Raw genomic sequence first — 24292 nt, 5'->3', positions numbered from 1 at the left:
CGTTAAATTTATTCCTGGGTGTTTATTCTTTTTGATGTAATTGTAAATGGGATTGTTTGCTTAATTTCTCTTTCTGATAGCTTATTATTAGTGTATAGGACTGCAGCCAGTTTCTTTTTTTAATCAATTTATTTATTTATTCATTCATTTAAGACTGTTATATTAGTTTCAGGTGTACAGTTTGGCAATTCACCACTTCCATACATTGCCCAGTGCTCATCAGAAAAAATGCACTCCTTAATCCCATCATATATTTAACCCAACCCCCTTCCCCTCTCCCCACTGGTAACCATCAGTTTGTTCTCTATGGTTAAGGGTCTATTTCTTGATTTCTCTCTCTCTCTCTCTGTCTTTCTCTTTCCCTCTTTTTCCCTTTGAAACACAGCCGATTTCTATGTTATGTTATGTATGTTAATTTTGTATCTTGAGGCTTTACCGAATTCGTATATTAGTTGTAATAGTTTTTTGATGATCTCTTTGTTTTTTTATGTGTAGTACTCTGTTATCTGTAAATAGTGATAGACTTACTTCTTTCTTCCTAATTATGGATGTCTTTATTTCCTTTTCTTACCTAATTGCTGTAGCTAGGACTTCCAATAAAATAAAAGTGGTGGTGAGAGTGGGCATCTTTGTCTTGTTCCTAATCTTACAGGGAAAGCTGTCACCTTTTCACCTCTATTGTTTGTTGTGCAGAAGCTCTTTCAGTCAGCTGTCAGTTCTTTAGGAGGAATTGCTTTATGTGTAGATATAGTTTCCGTGTATCCATGGGTAGAAGTGATCATGATCTTCCTGTGCTACCATCTTGGACTGTCTCCCTGCTTTACTTTTCATTTCTGATTTTACTGCAGATTATAGTTGAAAAGTGAAATGTATCATGCCCGAGACTTTCTTTATAAGTCTCCTACTTGCTTCCCAGTTCATATCAAAGTGATGCTTCCTTTCCATCAGTCTTATTCTTCTGGGAAGTACCAAGGGTCTCTTGGATCAATCAATATAGCTGATCTTTTCAAATTAGATTACTTCTATCTTAGTGAGTTTGGGTAAAAAATGGTTTAAGCCAAAGGAAAATGTGGAATTGTCTCATTTTCTCAGGGAATTATAGTAAATTGAATGTCAGGTACCTAAATTACTGGTATTGAGTGATAACTGTTTCCCATTCTAGTATATTTTTTATTCACCTTTCAAGTTATATTCTCAGGTATGTGTTACTAGGAAATAGAGATAGTATAAATGCTTCGTTTGTTTCATAAAAGATATTTAAGGAGGTCTGCACCTTTGCAAAGTTTCCCTTAGGGTTCTGATAAACTGTCAAATCTGATATTTGGTATTTATGGTATGGACAGATTTAATCCTTTATGGCTTTGTCTTTTTTAGACTTACCTCTCTCTCTGCCATATTTACTTGCATATAACTTCCCTCACAGGTTCTCTGGAGTTAGAATTTTTGTGTAATAAATTGTACAGCTCCTCCATGTTATCTCATCCCTAGTGGGTTAACCCTTCCTTTCCTTTCCTTTTCCCTTTCTTTCCTTTTTTCCTTTTCCTTTTTCCTTTCCCTTTTTTCCTTTTTGCTTTCCTTTCCTTTCTTTCTTGAAGGGCATTATAGCTCTCTCATGGCTGCATCAGAACAAATTAAGAGCTGGAAATGACCCTATTTGATCAAGTAGGGGCATGTAAAAGGTATTAAAAAGTGATTAAATACTTTGTCCACCCAGACTCTAATAAACTTCTAGAAATGAACTCTGAAGTATTATTTATAAGAATACATGACTGTACTTTGTGGTTAGTCATTTTCTGTATTTTTGTAGCAAACAGAAAAAAGAATACTACATTTTATTCTTGGTAAAATTACAGTTGCTTTAGCTACTTTTTTCCCAAGATCTCTAATAAGTTCAGAAGAGGACTAGATAGGAATTTTTGCTGTCATATCATTTGTTTCCTTCCTTGATCATATTATGTTCAATATTTTTTATCATTAACTTGGATAAAAAACAAACATGTTTGCATTCATATTAAACCCTGAACTTGGAGGAATATCTTCTATTAGGCATAACTGAAACAAGATATGAAAGAGCTGAAGTCCAAAAGATAAATGTGGTATCATTAATGTACAACCCTGAGTTTAGATTTAAAAGATCTATCATATAAGCATAGATTTAAAAGGGTTTTACATGAAAAAAGAAATAAAAAGCATAGATGTCTTAATTGACCACAAGCTTAGGATAAGCTGATAGTGTGACAGACTTGCTAAAAATGTTTGTAGAACTTAGCAGAACAAGATCGTGATAGTACTGATAAACCATATTCTGCTTATGCCATGCCTAGAGGGCCATGTTCAGATGGGGATGCTTTGGGATGGACATTGATTTACTAGCTCACAGGAAATTAACTATTTGATAGGGGGGTCATTGATGGAACTGACCATCATTTTGAAGAGAGAGAGGGGTCTGAATGAAAATGTGTTAGCCTTATCATGTGATACCTGGAACTCCAGAGAGCAGAACTTGGATGGCTGGATGGAAGTTGAAGACAGAGTTAGTCAAGCTCAATATGATGGCAGTGTTAGGTATTTTTGCAAGGAAGAGACACAGATTACCTTTTTCCAATTGGTTTTTAGTAAAAGGATATTCAGAGAAGACGAGTTAACAGATTGCCGTCACACCTGCCTCACTGCCTTCCTTTGACTCAGTGTTTTTAGGAGGAGTGTTCTGGAGAACTGAAACAACATCCCAGTGTTGCTTTGGTTACAGCTGTGTCTGCTTTATATGCCTAGCACTTGCCCCTCTGAGAGTAGGTTTTCTGCCATCAGATTTGAAACTTCCCTATTGCACAGAATTTAGGAACAATACTCAGTGCAGTTCTCAACATAGTCACAAATAAACACAAGACACACCAGAGGGGTTTAGTTCCTCATGTAACTTTCTATGGTTTAGCACCAACCAGTCTCTGGTACAGCTGGGAGATTTAATAGCCAGAATACTAATCTAGTGGGTCCAGGACAGCAAATTTAGTTTCTCCAGACACACATGGCATGAGGTATAGCAACTCAGAGAGGGCCATGAGTGTGGCATGAGATTAAAAATGTTTACACTCTTTTACAATAGAAGGCAATCCCACCCAAGATGAGAACAGATTTCCCTGGACAAGTCTAGATTATAGTAGATGTTACTAGTTTGGGAAGAATTTTAGCTAGGTGATTTCTAAGATCTTTTTCAACTTAAAGGTTTTATAAGTCTGTATTTCTTGAAGTACTAAATATTGTTTATTTGTATCATAATGACAAGTTAATATATGGCCATGTTACTTGATTGTAGACAGCAGACAGTACTGATTTTCTTTGGCTTTGAATTCTTCAGCTTTAGTAGAAAGATTGATAGCTCTCAGATTTATGCAGGCATTGTATCTCTGCATGTTACATCTAAAGACAGATGTAAAGTGGTCACTTCTGAAAGCTCTTTAAGGGAGACAGGGCTAAAGTATCTGAAGGTCTTCATTCTTCATTGAAACTGTTTTGCCAAAGACCCATAACATGGAAAGGAGCCCAAACGACATGGAACTGGAGTCATTCTACTTTCATAGGAGCAGCATGGTTCTTTGTAAGTTATTCAGGGACACTAAGTTTGTGGTTTGCTGTTGACTACTCTGCAATACTATGCTTATTGGATGGTCTTTCAATTTGGGGGCATGCTTCCTACCCTCTCACATCCCACCCACCTAAACAAACTAATAATACTTAAAAAGTATCTCTTTTGCAAACTATGCATTTTATGTGTCCCTTCATGAATTTGTATAATTTTAATTATTTAATCTTTTGGTATATGGTAGTAGTTGCAAACAAAATTTGGAAGAGCGAAACCTGGATCTGAGTTCCGATTTTGTCACTTACTCGCTGTGAACCTTTGGCAATGCCTTAAGCCTGGCTCTTACCCACTGTGCATTGGGAACTCCTCTGCCACTTAGGGTTGTTGTGAGGATTGAAATAAAAATAGGTTTTGTTTTAAACATGAAAATACTCAGTGCAGTTCTCAACATAGTCACAAATAAACATCAATTGTTACCATACAAATGAATAGTGACAAGTGGATGAAATGACCACCCTATGTGAGGTAATGTCAGACAACATCAGAAAATTCCTGTCCTCATAAAACTTACATTCTAGTGGAGAAAAACAATAGGCAAACAAAAAATAAAAAATAAGTGAAATAATGAGTAATTCTAAGTGCTATGAAAAGAAACAAAGTAAGGCAGGGAATAAAGACCTAGGAGGAGGAGGAGGAGGAGGAGGAGGAGGAGGAGGAGGAGAACTGTTCTAGATAGGAAATCAAGGAAAGGGGCTAGTTCTAAATAAGTAACCTTTGAGCAGAGAGGTGAATAAACTGAGAGAGTGAACATGTTATCTACCCTTGCATAATAAATCACCTCCAAATTTAGTGGCTTATTAATAAAAGTAATTTCTCGTTAGTTATTCCTCAGTTTCTATAGGTCAGTAATTGGAGAATGGTTCTGTTGGGTGCTTTAATCTTGGGATTCCTCATGAAGTTGCTGAGAAATCTTGGCTGGGGTTGCTGAAGGCTTGATGGGAGCTAGAGGATATATTTCCAAGCTGGCTGACTCAAATGGCTGGCAGGGGGGTTCCTGTTTACAAGGACCACTGCACAGGGCTTCCTGAGTGTTCTCATGGCAAAGGGACAGGCTTCTACCAGAGTGAGCAGTTTAAGAGAACAAAGTAGAAACTGCCATCTTTTGGAACCTAGCTTCAAAAGCCACATACCATCATTTCTACCATGTTCTTTTGGTTACATGGGCCAGCCTGGAGCCAGTGTAGGAGGGCACTACACAAAGCATGAATACCAGGGGTAATTACTGTCAGAGGATGTCTTGCAAGGTGAATACCACAGTGAGTCATGCAAGAACTTTACGGGAAGATGTCTCCAGGAAGAGAGAGTAATTGTAAAGGTAAGTATAAAGGGTTAGAAGGCGAGTATAGCTAGCACACTGTGATGGGGAAGAGATGAAGTAAATAGGAGCAGATCCTATAGGACCTTGAGCAGCATGGCAAGAAGAGGTTGTATTGAGAATTTAAAGAGTTTTGAGAAAAAGCAGCATTACTTGATTTATGTTTATAAAAGATTATTCTGGCTGCTGAATGGAGAATTGATTTTATGGGACAAGAAAGGAGGAAGGAAGGTAACATAGGTTACCATTACTGTATTCCAGGTACAGGTGGCCTGAGCTGGAGTGGTATTGGTGCAGTCATGAGTAGTGTTCAGATTATAGATATGCTGTAAAGACAGAGCCAGCAAGACTTGATGATGGATTGGGTATGGAATGGGGAGGAAATGGGGAATCATGGATGCCTTCTAAATTTTTTGCCTGAGCACAATCTTAGGAATGATAAGGAAGATACTGGGTAGGGGAGAAGAGTGATGGTGAGTGGAGTTCTCTCTACCCACTGTGAACGAGCTAAGTTTGAGTGGTCCATTCGACATCCAGGTGTAGCTATCAACATTCTACTGGCCAGAAAATTTTTGATCATGCCTCATTACATGTTTTGATGAATAATTAAGGACTATAGCTATTTCATAGTATGACTAAACTAGATAAACTCACATAATTTTAAAAAAGGAAATAGTTATGATCGTGAATTCAATAACATAGTTAACCATGGGCTAATTTTTTCTGCATCAATAAAAGCTAGGAACTGTAGTTTTCTTTACTTGTAGTCGTTTGACCAACTCAAAAACTTAAGATAGTTTGTGTTAGCCAAAATGTTTTTCACAAATTTTGTACATATGACTATTAAGTGCCAATAAAAGTTTTAATTTCTGAAGGTGGTTAGGATTGAAATACTCACTCAAGATACTTTATTATGCTATACTCTATACATATGCAACATAAAACCTTAAAAATCACTTTGTTTTCATATTTTTATTTCTCTTGGGGGGAAGAGTTCTATTTTGCTCTTAAAAGTATAAAATTAATAAAAATTCAAATATAAAATTAATAAAAATTCAAATAATATAGTTAGGTTATTGGGACAAAATAACTAAAATCCCCCTTTGCCAGTTGACATTCACTCTGTGCTCTACCAATCCATAGTCTCCCCAGATGGGAGAGTAAATTTCTGAGTAAGAGGAGAGATAACACCATTAATTTTAATGGGTGCGCCATTAATTTTCCCTCCAAGAAGACCCAGTTTATTCTTACACCAAGTGCCCTTTTGTCTGGTTCCAAATCTATACTCGCTATTAACAATATTTTCTTTTTTCATTTTTACCATTCTGAGGAGCAAAACATTTATATTGTTTTAGTTTTCATTTCCCTCAATATTTTCATTGACCTTAAGTTTTTTCAACTCCTTCAGAAGAAAGTCTTCAATAAATTGTTTTATGTATTAAATGAACATCAAATATTTGAATGCAGCTTCATTGATGGAAAGAATCAGGGAGGTAGAAGCTGCAATGGGGGAGGGAGAGTGAAGGCCTACAATGTGGCAGAATGCGGTGGTTTAGAGAGAAAGCAGAAACAGTATGAGGGCAAAGGCTGAAGCCTAGCGTTGTGGACAGAAGTGTCAAGTAAAAGTGAAGTTTGGGAGATGGATTTGGAAAGTGTTCTAACCCCTGAAGAACTGGAGGCCTAGTCATAGAGGGAACCCTATTCCCCTGCCCTCAGAGGCCAGGAAGGAGAAATAAACAGTTGGATAGATTCCCTTCCTTGTCCTCCAGAGTGTGCATTGCTCTGGCTTTTAAAGGCATTTTTATCTGCAAGAGTCCACCATTAGGAAGATTAGAAGTGTCTGGCTGAAGTAGACTCCCGATTATGGATGAGGATTGACCGAAAATTCTTTCCTTATGACAATGGTCAGATTCATTACGCTGAATTTCCACAAGTAAATATATTTCTTTGTTAGCTTTCTAAAATTGGTATGGACACTTGTAAAATTTAAATTGTGAAAGCATGCGTATCATCTGAGATGTTCCAGATCATCTGGGACCAGGTTGTCTCTGATGTAGACTACATAGAGAGCACATGTTGTGTTGGTCTTAGTTGTTTAAAATCAAGCACTAATGTGTCGTTGGCATCTTCTGTGCCACTTTTACTTTCTAGGGCTGTAAACACAGAGTCTGTAAAATGCTTGAATAGTTTAATTCATAGCAGTTTTAAAGGATCACTTCATTGTTCAGAGTCTCTCCTTAATTTTGCTTTGTTTTTAAAAAAGAAAGATTTAAAATGAACAATTCATACCAGATTAGTTATGTGATTAATGTGTGATTTTTCAAAAACCAAATGGTAATTCCAGTATGTCGATTCCAGTAATTTTTTTTTACTTTAAAACTTAGGTTTTGCTGTTTTCTAAATGTAATAGAGATTGATTTGGAATACACTTGGGTGTGACTTAAATGAATAATGTTCATTGTAGAAGAAAATCAAGGGAAAAAACTGAGAATTACTTTACCTTAGATTTTATGGGTATTCCTTCCTTTTTTTTTTTTCTTTTTAAGATTTTTTTATTTATTCATTTGACAGACAGAGATCACAAGTAGGCAGAGAGAGAGGAAGAGAAGCAGGCTCCCTGCTGAACAGAAAGCCTGATTTGGGGCTCGATCCCAGGACCCTGAGATATGACCTGAGCTGAACGCAGAGGCTTTAACCCACTGAACCACCCAGGCACCCCTGGGTATTCTTTTCTTATGGTTAACTGTAATTCCATTGGAAAATGAACCTTAAAATTAGCCATAAAGAGACTAGTTCCTTAAACCATAGAAATAGATGAATATAAGGTGACATTTAGTTGTTGTTGTTGTTTTTTTTTTACATTTAAGCCTTTTCATCTAGGTAACTGGACAAACTTCTACAAATCCTTCAGAGTCTTAAGAGAAAAGGAATTTATCTTGCTACTTCTTTTTCTTTCCTTTTTTTAAAAAAGATTTTATTTATTTGAGAGAGAGAGTGTGGGCCCGTGAACAGAGGGAGGGGGAGAAGGAGAGGGAAAAGCAGGCTCCCCACTGAGGAGGAGACCTAATTGGGGCTTGATCCCAAGACGCTGAGATCATGGCCTGAGCCCATATCAAGAGTCAGATGCTTAACTGACTGAGCCACCCAGGCACCCCAGGGGCATGTAGATTTAGACTCTCTCTCTGCCTGAGTAAATGCTTTGTTTAGATGTCTGTAGACATTTTGGCTTCCAGGGATGATCTGCAGGTCTCTCGCCATCTCTGGCTGAGCATTTGATGCCTTTCTAAACATGGAAGGTTTCAGAGAATAGTGAGCTCCTGGGTTTATAAGGGTAAGAGGCAAAAGTTACAAAATGAGGTATATAGTTAAGGTATACATATAATTGTTTTTAATGTATTTATTTGTTTATTTCTTTACTTGGTGGTTCTTTGTGTTTCTGATCATTTTAGTTAAAGATAGTTGTTTGGGACTGGGAGAACTGGTTTATCCAGTGTCTATGGCCTGAGTAAGAGGGTTATGTATATTAACTAGAAACGTTGATAATGGGTCAGTTACATAGAAATTTTTCTTTTTAAGAAAATTATCCTATTTTATATGTATCAATGAACATTTGTATAGACAGAAATGTTATCTCTCTTCTGAAGTTCCCTTTCAAAAGCAAAATGGCCAAGTACTAAAAGGCAAGGAATTTCTTCCTAAGTATAAAATTTGCTGGTTTATCAGTTGGATGCAACTTATTCTATGAATCTTTCTTAACAATTATGTATATCCGGATTATATATTCTTCCTAAAGAATATTATCTAAGTATTATGGACTTCAAAATGATCATCTGCTTATGTTCTTTCTTATTTCTCTTCAGAAAGTATCTGTATGTCTCGTCTTCTTTTAAAGGCGCATTTAAAAATGAAGTTAAGAAGGCAGAAGAAGCTGTCAAAATTGGTATGTAATTACCTGTGACCTAATCATTGCTCAGTCAGCCATTAATTGTGCATTTATTCTGAGATATGTACTGTTATAGCATGGTAGGAATGACCACAATTAATCAAATTCCTGCTTCTCAAGAACTTCATAACACATTTTTCTGTCTCTGCCTTTGTTTAATTATGGTGTTATTTATTATTATAACATATATTGCTGTATCTCATTATTTACTATCTATTATTTCAAGTACACACTTGGAACTAGATTGGTATATATTGATATAGGAAATTCTGGTTGGCATGATGCTGAGTTAGATCATTTTAGAGACTAGCATGACATGCATTTTAAGAAGGAATGTTCTACACATTCACTCCCCCCGACCCCACCACAAGAGGACAAAGCCATCCTTTCCTGGTGGTCCAGGAGCAAGGAGTAATTTTAATCTATACTTTATGGATTTTAGAGAGTTTTTAGTGAGCCAAACATTCAGTCCTAACTCTTTAATTGGTATGTATAAAGTTATGCCCTGTCAACTGTACTGTCTAAGAGGAAGCCCATGTGGCTGCCTCCATCTGGCATGTGTGGGACCTATGTAAGGAATGTAGGATTTTCCGAGATTATTGTCTATAAGCCATTCCCACTGGTCACAGCCATAGCGCACGTGTGTGTGTGTGTGTGTGTGTGTGTGTGTGTGTATCTACCTCTCACTTAAAATTGCTTGAACGGATTTTCCTGGTGTTGTAATGATCTTGCTTCTGCTTCCAGCTGAACTCATATTGAAGGAGGCACAAATCACAGTAAACCAGCCTGACAGGACTTCTTTGTCTTCTGCCGAGGTATGACACCTAGCCTTCTTAAATGGCAAAGTATCATTTGCTTTTCCTGCACACAGTTGTCTCTTATCATTTACTTCCCAAACTTATAAACACAGACAAGCTCAGAAGCTTAAGTTGATTTTCACCCAAGTAAACAGAACAGAGGTGCGCAGGAAAAGGAGAGGAGCGTCAGCGGTGAGAGAAGGCTGAGTCTGAGAGCAAAGATAAGTAACGTGGGGTGAATTCAGAAGAGTGGGGAGGAATAGTGCAGCTCATTTCTTTAAAATGAAAAGCAATAAGAGAAAAGGAGAAAATAATGAAAAACTAGCAGGAAAAAACTAGCCTATCAAGTTTCCTTGAAAATATCTTTTCAAATTATTGCTCCCTACAGACCTGAATAAATGGGAAAAGCAAGGAGAAGACTAATAAGCCATCCTTTCTTCTGGTGCTAGGAATTATGTGCTATAATTATGAATATTAATAACAGTACTTCCAGCTTACAAAGCTCTTTTCTTAGGAGTTGCTCCATACAGTTCATAAACATTTTCTGTAATCCTTGCAGTACGCCCATGAGTAAGATAGGTTATAAAGAACTATTATTATTAATTATAATGCATGGCAACTAAGGAAAAGAATATTGCTGCAGAACATGTGTTCTAAGTTTGCCAGCTTTTACCAAAAATGTGGTACAAAGCTTTCTACCATGGTGAATTATGAAGCAACGTTTTATTTGCTTGCATATAAAGGAATAAAAAGGTGTAAGGAGAAAAAAAATGCTTCATTTCACCTTTCCTTCATCCTTTTCTGCAGACTCAGTAGATGAATCCATTCTGTGATTTGCCCTTAAACTTTCAAGGACAAGGGCTGATACAGAGCTCTCTCATCTCTAAAGATCATAAATTGGGAATAAAATCAAAGAGTAGCACCTGGTAATGCCCCAAAGTTATCTATGGCTTTCCTGAAATTATCTAACTTTTTTTTTCCTTTTCAATTATTATTTTAAGGTAAACATAGACCTATCCTACTGTTACTGATTTTTAAAGAAAGGTTTAAGCTTTTTAAGTTCTGTCTTGAAGAAATCGATTTCCTTGGCTTTATGTATTTGAGAGACAAGGGAAACAGACTCTAATGGGTCAGGACCTTGCTTTCTTCTTGCCTTATCCTTACCTCTCACTGCCTCTTTGCTCTGTGTTCTGAGTGCATTGACAGGAAGGGTGGGGAAGTCTTTGACCACCTTGCTTTGTTGCTCAGCAAAGAGAGCAAAGCAAATGACCTTGGCTTCCAACCTCCTAAATTCCTTGAGGCAGTTGAGTGGTTGCATTTGAAACGAAATACTTACCATTTTACCATTTGCTTTCACTTTAAAGTCAGGGAAAATAGTATTCAGTGAGTGTTTTACTCACTGAATGAGATGGCCATCTTTCACATCAGGTGGATAGAGCACATTAAAAACCTGTTGTTATTTGTGAAATAGTAACAGTGCATTATTTCTTTTCTGCCTGGTTAGAGGGAGCATACTATAGAGATAGGGCAGTGAATGAGCCAGTAGATCAAGATAAAAAAGAAGATAAAGATAGGTGGGCATTGGTATTGAGGTACTCTGAAAGGCAGAAAGCCTTAAGTATGGGCTAACCTATTAAGGGACAGCTTGGGGAGTAGTATTTGGGGTATCTGGAAATGATATAAAGGAGACATTTTCTTGTGGTGACTGACAAAATTTTTTAATAGCAACTTTGCTTTTCCTGAAGAAGCTTTAGTGATTGCTCATGCGATTTAGCAATTTTTGTTGTTGTTGTTCTCACAGACAAAAGTCAAAGTCATTCAGTGTATTAGTACATCAAATGACTTTGTTAAGCTTTTGTGTAATTTGTGTGAAAGCCAGTGTGACCTTACAGGGAGCAATGGCTCTTTTCTAAAAGGCAGAGAGAGAACATTGGAATACGTGCAAAAAGAGAACTGTGGGTTAGGATTTGGTGTGTCCTCTTAGCTACTGGAACCGAATCATTTATCAAGTATTTATTGAGTTTCTACCATGGTACAATTGCATTAGGTAATGTGACCTATCACTATTACCCTTGTGAAACATTTGGATAATAGGATAATAAATATCAGCTCAGCTTTCATTAATTTAATAGAATTATGTTCTCTCCTAACCAAATGTACTTCTCCAGGACATATTACAGAAAGCTTTGGAAGATGTAGAAGCAAAGCGTAAGATTCTTAAAGAGAAACAGAGGTAAGATGTAAGATTTTCTGTTCCACCAGAATCCTCTGCACTTTGATAAAACAAATTCTGATTTCTGAGGAGACAGATTTGCTGGTTAATTTGATAACTTCTCTTTCTCGGCCTATGACATCTTATTATATTAAGATGTTATATTAAGCATAATATGGTCAAAATTCCCCAACCACATAATCAATGAGAGTATTTATAAGATATATATTTGCATGCATACACGTATTTACATAATGTTAAAACTTCTGCATGCATACACATATTTACTTAATGTTAAAACTTCTGCATAGAGAGTGAAAAGTCAGCTCAGTGTCCAGTTGAGGAAGTGAAATCTGCCCAGAGGATCAGCTGACTACTTTCTCTGTGTCCTTTGCCAGGCATAAGCCTTTAGAGGGTTGGTTTCTTTTCTCTTCTAGTTTCTGGTTTCTTTTCTCTTCTAGTACTGCTTAAAATTTAAAATTGAAAACGTTTTAAATAAATGTATCACATATATAGTTAAAATAAAAATAGCAAGCCCAACTTACAAAACCATTATTTACATTTGTAAAGTTGACTTGGTTTCCAGCTCAGGTGTTAAACCAGTTAAACTGAGAATATTCAGTGTTGTCTAGGTAAGGTCAGACTTTGAAAACTGGGACAATGTTGAGAAACAGATTTTTAAAGAAGCATTACTAGTTTCCAGAATTATTGTTTGTGAGCTATGAAGTGCTATATAACCATAACTTTCCTCAAAACTGAAATTTGAAATGTTAACTCTATGCATTTGTCAAAATAAATATTAAATAAATCTCATAGAAATCTTCATTAAAAAACAAAGTCCTCTTTACTTTTTTAAAGTTTTTGTTTAAATTCTAGTTAGTTAACATACAATATTATATCCATTTCAGGTGTATAATATAGTGATTCAGCACTTCGATACAATACCCAGGTTCTCATCAGAACAAGTGCCCTCATTGTTTTTGTAGCTGAGTAGTATTCCATTGTATGTGTATACACACACACACACACACACACACACACACACCATCTTCTTTGTCCATTCATCAGTTGATGGATGCTTGGGCTGTTTCCATAGCAAAGGCCTCTTTAAAGTTTCCAGAAAGAAAAATCTGGTTGATGAATTGTAGTTAGTTACATTGATATCCACGAAAGGTAACTGATCTACATTTTATTTATAATAATGCCAGTTAGTTGGTATGAACTTATTTTTAGAACGAAATGCTTTTTAACTTATTGATTGATTTTTTTAATTACTTACTGATTTTGAGAGAAAGACACACACACACATAAACACGCAGAGCAAGTGTGAGGGGGAGAGAGAGAATCTCAAGCAGACTCCCCACTGACCCCCCCCAGAACCCAGTGCAGGGCTTGATCTCACGACCCTGAGATCCTGGCCTGAGCTGAAACCAAGAGTTGGATGCTTATCCCAGCTGTTCTACCCAGGCAACCCCAAAATGCTTTTTTAAAAGAAAATTCAAGGCAATCAGTATTACTTACTTTTGTAGAGTGATTACATAATATTCTATAACACCCTGTTTTGGTGTCCCTTACATAGTCAGTATTCTTTTTTGTTGAAGAGTAAGGATTTAATATGGAGTATACATTTTTGGGAAAAAGTGTGATTTGTATACATTTGACCCAACATGTATGTGCTTAAAAATAGATACTATATTAATCCAAGTCAGTAATTTCCTTACAAAGTCTAATGTATTCTGTATATCCTATCCACATAGAAGAACTACTAGGACTTTTTCTTAGTCCATTAATGATAGATGTATTTAACCAGTCCAGTAAGTATATTATGTCAATCATAATGGCACGTTATCATAAATTTGAAAAGAAAAGGCTGTTTTTGTGGAATGAGGAGAGCTACAAGATGAGTGGAGAGGAAGAATTATATTGGGTACCATTCTTGATAGGAAAAGGAAAATAGCATTGGTGAGGCACCTACTCTGTTCCAGGTTTATACTTAACATTCTCTTTTCCAGTCCTCATGACATCCCAAATGGCTAGGTGTGCATTTTTCCGATTTTTCAGATCAGACAGAGAGTTAAAGTGACTCATTCTTAGTCACATGGTTATTACAGAGATGAGCTTATATTTGAACCCAGCTCCGTCTTTCTGATTCTTACATCCAGGCGCTTTTCATGGCTCCAAGCAGACTCCTATTACTACGGTTGTTTCTAGCGTATTCTGTTGTGTCTCGATTTCTGTTTTTACACTTTTATAGAAAAGTCACATGAAACATAAGATAGCAGGACAGAGTCAGAAAAACAGGAGCTCATGTCTGTTGCCCTTGTAAACTTGCCTTATTAACTTTGATTTACCTTTGATTTTGGAGAAAGAGAGAAAGCTACAGAATGTCTTTTGCACATTCCAATCTATATAGGATATTGAGAGGCCTGAGGACATGCTGAAAGTTAGAAATCACATCCAGTGTTAAAAATACCTAAATTTAAAAAAGTCAAATCATCATTTTTCAAAAATGCTGCAGCATATATACATATTAGACCGCGTAACATTTTAAGAATCTTTTGGAATTTTCTAATTCTTATAAGTTGAGGTTGGCAAACCTGTTTCTTAATCAAGGACTGCTTGTGTTTGACGGGTATGACCATCATGTTTATGCAAAATACTAGGCTCTACAAAGATGCTGAGGGTACCAACTAGGTTTTGCAAAACTCCTGGGCATTTTATATATAGTTCTATTGATTTTCACTGTCGCAGTTTAATTATGGGCAGCCTGTACACTGTATATTTTTATTTACTAAAAACTTTTTTTTTTTTACTTTTCTAAATATAATGCCAGAGAATTAAAAAAAGCAAGGACACTCTGCTTGTTCTTTGGCGTGAACATAGAAAATCGAAGCCAAGCTGGGATGTTCATTTACAGCAATAACCGCCTGATCAAAATGCATGAGAAAGTGGGTCCACAGTTGAAACTGAAGTCCTTGTAAGTATGTTTTTGTTCTCAGAGGCATAGGCAGGATGAGGGAGGCTGCAGTAAGATTCTGTCTGTGGAGTTAGATGAGTGATTAATCATAATGGGAGCCGGTGTCATGTCCTCTGTTCACCCTTCCCATCAATATGCAGGCATTAATCTGCCTAATTTATAATATCAGCAGAGCTGCATGCCTGTCCTAGGGCAAAATCATACTTTGGGAAATTTTTTCAATACATTTCCTGAGCAACCTGATGTTTTACCATTTCTTGCACCATCTACTCGGGTTAGGTTCTTAATATTTCACCAATTTAAAAATGATACAAGCATAATAAAGAAATTTTAGGAAAGAAAAATCCGTAGTCTTGTAAAGCAACCCTGTTAACATTTTGTGCAACCCTTACATGTGTGAGTTCTTGCCAGTTACCTTTGTGAGCGTGTATTATTAACACTCTCCAGCCTACTTGGCTTCTGGAGTAACACGTTCTGGTGCTTTCCTGATGGGCTGAAACTCCAGGAGCTGCTTTCATGAATTATGTAGAGAGTGAAACAGGAAAATTGTGACCTGTAAAATGGTGCAGGTCTCAAACACAATAATTGTGACTAGTAGAATGGCTCAGGGGAACATTTTTCATCTTCTGTCTCACTCTTGAGGAATTCATTTGCTCATTCAGCAAGCTCTCATGTTGCAGGGGTCATGCACCAGGCACGGCACCAAGTTCTGCAGACAAGACGTTGAATGCCTGCTGCCCTCTGCTAAGAAACTTACAGTCCAGTGAAAGGGACAAGTATACGAATACGTATTTTTTTATATTCTATGGAATCAGCAAGAATGATCTTTTAAAAAAATTACTCTCTTGCTTAAAACCCCACTGCATGTCAGATAGAATTGGTTACCATGGTTTTCCAGTGATCTGGCCTCTGCCTGGCTCAGGGACAGCCCCTGCCCTGCCCACACTCTCAAGCCTTCTCCTCACACCATAGCTTCCTATCTCTCACATATCCTAAGCTTGCTCCTGCCTTACTGCATGGTGCCTGCCCTCCCCCTGCCTTGAACCTTCTGTCCTCAGGTCTCCCTACTTATCGTCCTGGCATGTCAGTTAAGCACCAACTCTAAAATCCCCTCTGTAGGAAGGTCTTCCCAGACTGTCTAATTAACATTAGCCCCTCCCACCAGCCCCTCCACCTTACACCTTCACATGTTACAGGACCTGCTTGATTTATCACCATCTGAAATGATCTGGTCACCCATACTGCCGATTATTCTTCAATAGAAGAGAAACTTTATAAGGAGGGACCTTGTTTTTCTTGCTTAATATTGCATTCTTGGTTCCTGGAATAGGGCCAGGTGCTATGGATGGATGGATGGATGGATGGATGGATGGATGGATGGATTCTAGAGGATGAATATGTGCTAGAGGCTTACTTAATATATGCACAAAGAGCATTGGGAGGGGTAATCAGCTGAACTGCGGGAAGTTGAGTCAGGCTTCCTGGAAGAAATGATGCCCAGACATAGACTTAGAGAATGAATAATGAAGGGAGGACAGGGTGGAAGAGGAAAGTACTGGAAAACATCACAGGCAGCTCCACATCTGGAAGACTTGGTCTGTGTGCCTTGCCAAGGGGAGTTGGGAGAGCTAGACAACTGGATGCTCTTTCCCAAAACATGGAAAGTAACCAGAATATTCTGTCAGTAAGTGGAAATATCCCAGTTACATGCATCATAAGCTGCTGAAAATCTGAAAAAAAAAAGAATTTATCCATCAGACTCAGGCATATACCTGTTGCTTTCTGGAATAATCTAGCCCTTATGTTCCTTTAGTAGAATTCACTAAGCACACCACAGACCTCTGAAATGATGAAGAAAAATCCAATCTGACAGATGAAATGAGGATGGAGAAAGTGACTCTCTGGCCAGATCACTAAGAGGGTCATGTCAGTTTATTTCAGCAAAGCATTGTTAGTGGTGTCTAATGCTAAAAGGCTTCCTCTTCCCACCCTGATTCCCATGGAAGGTTTTGGTTTGGAAAAGGAGTTTATTAATTAAGTAACAGTGTGCATTAAGAGATTTTTTTTTATGAGCCCAAATATACCAAGGATTACCATAGATTTATATAACAGAAGACAGTTGTAACTTGTTAAACTTTGCCGTGGTCCAGACCAAGTGAATCAAGTTATTTGTTAAAAACAAAAACAAAAACAAAAAAACTGATTTCAAAAGACCATGGTATATTTGCTTTTCCTTTTTCCTTAACTAAATTTCACGGAATTTACTTATGTATTTATTTATTCTTCCAGACTTGGTGCAGGTGTGGTTGGAATTGTTAATATACCCTTGGAGATCATGGAGCCATCCCATAATAAGCAGGAATTTCTCAATGTCCGAGAGTATAATCATCTTCTAAGAGTCATGGGACAGTACTTAGTCCAGTACTGTAAGGACACTGGGATCAGTGAGTATTCAGTAGTATATCGTAAGAGATACTTAATTGGGAGTCATCTTGTGTGATTTCTTTAAGATGGAATAATTGCACTGATTTAGGCAACTGGTAGCCCAAAACCCTGAAAGAGAGTTCCTTTTATTTATAAAAATAATAATATTGGGGTGCCTGGGTGGCTCAGTCGGTTGAGGTCTGCTATTGGCTCAGGTCATGATCCCAGGGTCCTGGGGTTGAGTCCCACATTGGTCTCCCTTCTCAGTGGAGAGTCTGTTTGTCCCTCTCCCTCTGCCCCTCTTGTGCTGTCTCAAATAAATAAATAAAATCTTTTAAAGATAATAATAAATAAGAGAGATGAGAGGGGAGTCAGTCTCAGAATCTTTCCCAGAATATATGTGAAAAATATAGCAGCAGATTAAAAACTATAAGAGGAGGGCAGTCAGCAGAAAGCTGATCATAGAGGAAAGAAGCAGAAGTCTAAGACCTAGGGGGCCACTCTAAGACTCTTCTGTGTGGGAAGGAGCACATATGTCCATACAGACTGAGAAGCTCCCATAGCATTGTTATGTCATGCCATAGCAGAATCATTGTTGACCTTGGATAATTGTGGATGTGTGTTAAACCTTGTTTTATAAGACTAACAAGTCTAGGATATGTTAATGAAAATTTTGATTAAAAATCACTGAAACAAATATATTTGGAAACTTAAAATCTGATTTATTTATTTATGAGAGAGTGTGCGAGCCTGTGAGCAGGGGGGAGTGGCAGAGGGAGAGGGAGAAGCAGGCTTCCAGCTGACAGGGAGCCTGATGCAGGATTTGATCCTAGGACTCTGAGGTCATGATCTGAGCTGAAAGTAGATATTCAACTGACTGAGCCACTCAGGCGCACCCCCTTTCTAAAGTTTTATTTATTTACTTATGAGAGAGAGTATGAATGCGTGAGCAGTGGGGAGGAGCAGAGGAGAGGGAGAAGCCGACTCCCAGCTGAGCATGGTGCCCATATATTCAGAAACTTAAGATAAACTTTAGTTATCTGAAAAATTCGGCTTATTCAGACCACTTCACTCTCCAGAGATACCTGAACAATGAGATGGTGTGCTGTGCATTAATGAAATAAACTTCCTTTAAGTTATGCAGACATAGGGCTTCATTTATGGAAAGAAATAGGCTACTGTGTTCAATGATTTGCATGAAGTATGTATAATTCATGCATATCAAAAATTATGTCTCTACCCCTGAGACAACTTAAAAATCTTACTGCTCTACTTGAAGTCGTGATTTTAGAATATTTTCTTTTCTTTTGTACTCACTTAGCTCAGTGCTGAAATTTTCTTACAGTAGCGAAACAGGAAAGAGTATAGGAACTCAGGGGAGAAGAAGGGGAGTGGGAATGAAGGTGCGGGCACAGATTTCCTGCCAAAGCTGGGTTTTCATGTCCTGGTCTAAAACGTACTTAGAGTGAGCAACAACAGCATCACCTGAGAGCCTGTTAGAAATGCAGCATCTCAGACCTGCTGGCCTACATTCAGCATGTCAGCAACATCTCCAGTAATGTGTAGGCACAACTGAGTTTGAGAAGCACCGCTCTGAAGAGTATATCCATGTAATATTTGCTTAGCATAGACATACTTTTTCCACATGTATTTTTTTTTCTCGTAGACATGTCTGAAGTTATACTAAATGTAGGTGTGCGTACCTTATTTGGCAGGTTATGCTTAAAGCTGTAGAAAACAGAGGACTATCAGAAGATCTAAATCAAGGATTTACTTTCTGGTCTTGAAATGCCAGCATGACATAGTACAAAAGAAAAAACATTAAGCCTTTGAAAGTTGCATGCCTTCTCCATTCTCCTCATGTTTTCTCTGTAAACTCTTCCTTGTCTTGCTCATCCTTGCAATAAGGAATAACCTCAGAAAGAGGCATGAAACTTAAAGGTGATAGGAACCATCTCCATCTGGCCCACACTTCCCCAGAACAGTCTTAGTGAGTTCTCTTCTGGGGAGAGCTCTCTTTAAGCCCCTTTTCCTGGTGGGATTGCCCTCCTAACAGCTGATCTTTCCACTCTTGTCTGCTTCCTCCCCTCTGTGTAACTCCGCAGCCCTATCTCAACCTAATTTTTTTCAGAAACTTCTCAGTGGACGTACTAAGATTCAAAAGTAAGTTAGATTTGGCCTTTTGTCCAGAACTGCCATCTTGTAGTAAAATCGCCAAAATGACCAACACAAAGGGAAAGAGGAGAGGTACCTGCTCTGTGTTCTCTAGGCCTTGTAGAAAACATGGTGTTGTTCCTTTGGCCACATACATTCAAATCTACAAGAAATGTGATATTGGGGACCTCAGGGGAATGGGCACTGTTCAAAGAAGAATGCCCCACAAATGTTACCATGGCAACACTGAAAGAGTCTATAAGGTTACTCAGCATGCTGTTGGCATGGTTGTAAACAAGTTAAAGGCAAGATTCTTGCCAAGAGAATTAATGTATGCATTGAGTGTTAGGGTCCGTAATCAAAGGAGCGAGACTGATACAAAGCGAAGGTCAAAGAGACGGCCCTGACCGGTCAGTTTGATTCTCGATGCTTGGCGTGAAATAAAGCTTTGCTTGACCTTCGCTTTGTATCAGTCTCGCTTCTTTAATTATGGTCTCTAACATTCAGCATATTGAACGCTCAAGGATCCGAGATAGCTTCCTGAAGCCTGTGAAGGAAAATGATCAGGAAAAGAAGGAAGCCAAAGAAAAAGGTACTTGGGGTCAGAGGAAACACCAGTCTGCTCCACCCAGAGAAGCACACTTTATGAGAACTGATGGAAAGGAGCTTGAACTGCTAGAACCCATTCCCTATGAATTGTGGCTTGATAAATATAAAGAAAATAAAAAACCTCAAGATTATAAAAATGTTTCTTTTTTTTTTTAAGATTTTATTTATTTATTTGATGAAAGCACAGTGAGAGAGGGAACACAAGCAGGGGGAGAGGGAGAGGGAGAAGCAGGCTTCCTGCTGAACAGGGAGCCCGAGGCTGGACTAAATCCCAGGACCCTGGATTGTGCCTTGAGCTGAAGGCAGATACTTAATGACTGAGCCACTGAGGTGCCCCAAAAATGTTTCTCTTAATTGAGTAGAAATATGGTGTCCTTTCCCCCAAAAAATATTTAAAGCAAAAAAAAAAATGTTAGGTTTGTATTTTAATTATTAATGCCATATTGTTTTCCTAATTTCATAATTGCCTAGGAATTGATTCCTGGCTGAGCGTACTTTTACAAAAGGTATTCCTCAAGAAGGACATCAGTGAGTGGAGAAAGGAGAGCGAGCATGTGTGTTTGTTTACATGACAGCCTCATCTCAAAACTTCTTATTGAACTGAATCAAGTAATCAAGGTCAGAATTGGTAGTCTCAGGAACTGTGCTGAGGAGATGGGCTTTCAAGTTCTTTGTGTATTAATTCCCACAGGAATAACCAAAGTTATCTAATGCTTCCTAATACTCTAAAAGCCAGTATTATAGGGCACATAGTTTTAATGAAAAGTATTTGGGTAGATTTTTGCTTTATAAATAAAAGATGTAGTCTTTGTATTTGCTATAAATCTGGTCTGTTTTTATGGAAAATTGAGGCCTTGTAAAAATCAAATCCACAGAAAGGGAAATGGAGAGGTAATGACTTTGTGTCATTTATCAAATCTGCATTTATGTTTGGCACAGTTGATGCTAAGAACCTCAAAAATATTTCTCTTGTCTTTGGTCTGACCTCACCTCACTGTCTGCTACATATTTCCTGAAGCTTTATGCATCCTTACAGTGAAATAGAAGTATTGATCATCAACTTTTTGGAGTAGGGAGAGAAGGAGAAGGAAAAGATAGAAAACCATCAAATGAAATTTGGATTTGAAAGGAAGCAATTACACAGAAATTTATCACTAAAACTTTTCTAAAATGGATCAGAATACAGCCAATGTGCTAAGTGAAACCTGGGACATAATAAACATGACCTCTTCTAGCAGAACTCAAACAAGAGGGCTTCAGAGGGGCAAGGAGGCTAAAAATCATATAAGCCAGTCACCCCCTGATGCTTTAATCTCCTCTACCTCACCCACTCCTGCCCCAGGCAAGTGGACCACCATTTTAAGCCTGGGTGAGGGTTTCTTGTGAGAGAAAAATTGCCACTTCCTGAGGCAGCCCATGAATCTCTACACAATTGTATTAAAAAATTACATTTTCATAGCAGAGTCACATCTGTTCCTCAGATGTTGTTATATTCATTTACCTGTGGTAGGCACAGAGTGTTAGAGGACTAACAGATCAGACCAGTCCACCCTCTCTGGGAGTCTGCAGTCTAGCAAGGCTAACACGATTTGACAATTAGAGGTAGGATTTGTGCCCAACAGAGAAGAAGCCAGTGCTCTGGAGTCAGAGAGGCCTCCATGAGGAAGTGATGTTTCCTGAAGGATGAGGAGGCCTTAGCCAGGTCAACAAAATTTTTCCCTCTTGGGGCCATGAAGGATAGGCCTAAATAAAGCCTTTCCAAATGACAGGTATTTGAGGACAACCTTTCTCTCTTCAGCTTTATTTTATCCTAACATTTCCAAGTTCTGTTGCTATTCTTCATGTGATGAGGGTTAAATATTCACCATTTTAATGTTATATTTTATAAAGTGTGCTGGTCATGTAGAAACAAAAATTTCAGAGGAAACCCAGGCTCGAATAAAATGGGATCATCTCTTTCTTCTTAAGTTGTTGTAATTCTACTATTGCAGCCTGATGTATTAACTCTCAGTAAGCACATTATTGACTTTCAGTGTCTTTATTGCCAATTAAAATTCTTAATAAAATTTTTAGTATGTATTCTTGTTAAGCCATACATCTCATATTTTTTTTCCAGTGTTTTTGGACCCTAGATTAGAAACCTACATTTAGTCCTATTAAATACTACCACCTTATTAGGCCCATACTTTCGGGACTCTCTTGTTGACTTCTAACTGATATGCCATTTTTCCAGATAAATTTGGCCAGTATTTTCTCTATAATTTCTTATAAATCCTGCTGCAAAGGATAGAAAAATCAAGCACATGGACCTCCACTGAGATAGAATATACTGGATATTTATTAGACTGGATAAATATATTAATCAATTACAAATCTTCCTAGTTAGGCTGTCATTTCGCTTACATCAGTGTCTCAGTTTGTGTATAATTTTGAGAGTAAGAGATAGTATTTGTTAGATGGAATGGTTTTTAAAAAATAGGTAATGCTTTACATCTTAGGTTGGGCTGCTATAACAAAATACTATAATCTGGTGGCTAACGAACAGCATGAATATATTTCTCACAGTTCTGGAGGCTGGAAGTCCAAGATCAGGGTCCCAGTATGGTTGGATTCTGGTGAGAGCTGTCTTCTAGTTTGTAGACTGCTGCCTTCTTATATTCTCACCTGGTAAAAAGAGAGCTCGCTCGCTCTCTGGGCTCTTGTAAGGGCACTAATCCCATCATGAGGGTTCCACTCACATGACCCAATTACCTCCCAAGGACCCCACTGCCAAATACCATCACCCTGGGAATTAAATTTCAACATAAAAATTTAGTGGGGTTGCAAACACTCAATCCATAATACTAATAGCTATAATTAGCACTCAACGACAAATATTGTTTCTCTTATGATGTGTTTCCATCTATAAGATCTCAGAAAGGCACTACAAGAAGAATGAAATGGGACATCTCTGCTAGGGATACATGTTGAGTGAGGAGGTCTATATAAATATTAAAAGGGACTACGAGTCAAGTTTATTTGGAGATTTAGGTCAAGAAATAACATATCCCTTTTTTAATTCAGTTTTTCAAGGTACAGATTTTATGTATTCTATTTCATTTAAAAATATATATATATAGTTTTAGATTTTATTTACTTATTTGACAGAGATCTCACAAGTAGGCAGAGAGGCAGGCAGAGAGAGAGAGAGAGAGGGAAGCAGGCTCCCCGCTGAGCAGAGAGCCTGATTCAGGGCTTGATCTCAGGACCCTGAGATCATGACCTGAGCTGAAGGCAGAGGCTTAATCCACTGAGCCACCCAGGTGCCCCTAAAAAATATATTTTCAATATTATATGTTATTTTTTAAAGAGTTTATTTATATAAGGGGGAGGGAGAGAGAGCATTAGCTGGGGGTGGGGGGGAGGACAGAGGCAGACAGAGAAGCAGACTCTCCACTGAGCATGGAGCCCTGACCCAATGCTCCATTCCGGGACCCTGAGATCATGACCTGAGCAGAAGTCAGACACTTAATGAGCCAGCCAGGTGCCCCTTATATGTTATGTTTCATTTTGAAATTTTTCATTTTGGTATTAATGGACTGTATTGTTTCACCAGAATTCTTATATTTTAGTCCAAACCCCTAATACTTCAGGATATGACTGTATTTGGGGCCTTTGAAAAGGTGATTAAGTTAAAATGAGGCCATTAGAGGGGCGCCTGGATGGCTCAGTGGGTTAAGGCCTCTGCCTTCAGCTCAGGTCATGATCCCGGGGTCCTGGGATTGAGCCCTGCATCAGGCTCCCTGCTCAGCGGGGAGCCTGCTCCCCTTCCTCTCTCTGCCTGCCTCTCTGCCTACTTGTGATCTCTGTCAAATAAATAAATAAAAATCTTGGGAAAAAAAAAAAAAAAGATGAGGCCATAGAGTGAGCCCCAATCCAGTCTGACTAGTGTCCTTATAAGGAGAGGAAATTTGGACAGAGAGAGTCTAGGGATGGGTGTCTGCAGAGAAAAGATGATGTGAGGAAATAAATTTCCATCATTTACACCACCCCGTCTGGATTTTGTTGTTGTTATTGGCAGCCCTAGCAAACTAATATATATGGGAATTTGTGAAATTAGAATTAAAGAGAATATTATAATGAAACCCATAAATCTATCATCCAATCTCAACAGTTATCAACTCCTGGTCAAACTGGTATCATCTATATTCCTCCTACTCCTCAACAGCTAGATTATGAAGA

The 24292-nt window shown here is 38.0% G+C and overlaps 1 protein-coding gene and 1 pseudogene across 1 annotated transcript in view; both read left to right on the top strand.

Annotated features, from left to right (window-relative positions):
* Positions 1–24292, top strand: part of MORC1 (MORC family CW-type zinc finger 1) — a 175511-nt gene that overhangs the window by 59465 nt on the left and 91754 nt on the right. Inside the window, exons 10-14 of the mRNA XM_032852629.1 lie at positions 8816–8895; positions 9643–9713; positions 11864–11928; positions 14741–14884; positions 17174–17328. Coding sequence (XP_032708520.1) covers positions 8816–8895; positions 9643–9713; positions 11864–11928; positions 14741–14884; positions 17174–17328 — 515 coding nt within the window. The remainder of the gene's footprint in view (positions 1–8815; positions 8896–9642; positions 9714–11863; positions 11929–14740; positions 14885–17173; positions 17329–24292) is intronic.
* On the top strand, positions 19528–20782 carry LOC116864737 (annotated as a pseudogene).

This window comes from Lontra canadensis, unplaced genomic scaffold, assembly GCF_010015895.1.
Source record: "Lontra canadensis isolate GAN:19392208 unplaced genomic scaffold, GSC_riverotter_1.0 scaffold6, whole genome shotgun sequence".
NCBI classification, from domain to species: domain Eukaryota; kingdom Metazoa; phylum Chordata; class Mammalia; order Carnivora; family Mustelidae; genus Lontra; species Lontra canadensis.
The sequence above is the reverse complement of the archived record's forward strand: the minus strand, read 5'-3'. Positions and strand labels throughout refer to the sequence as shown.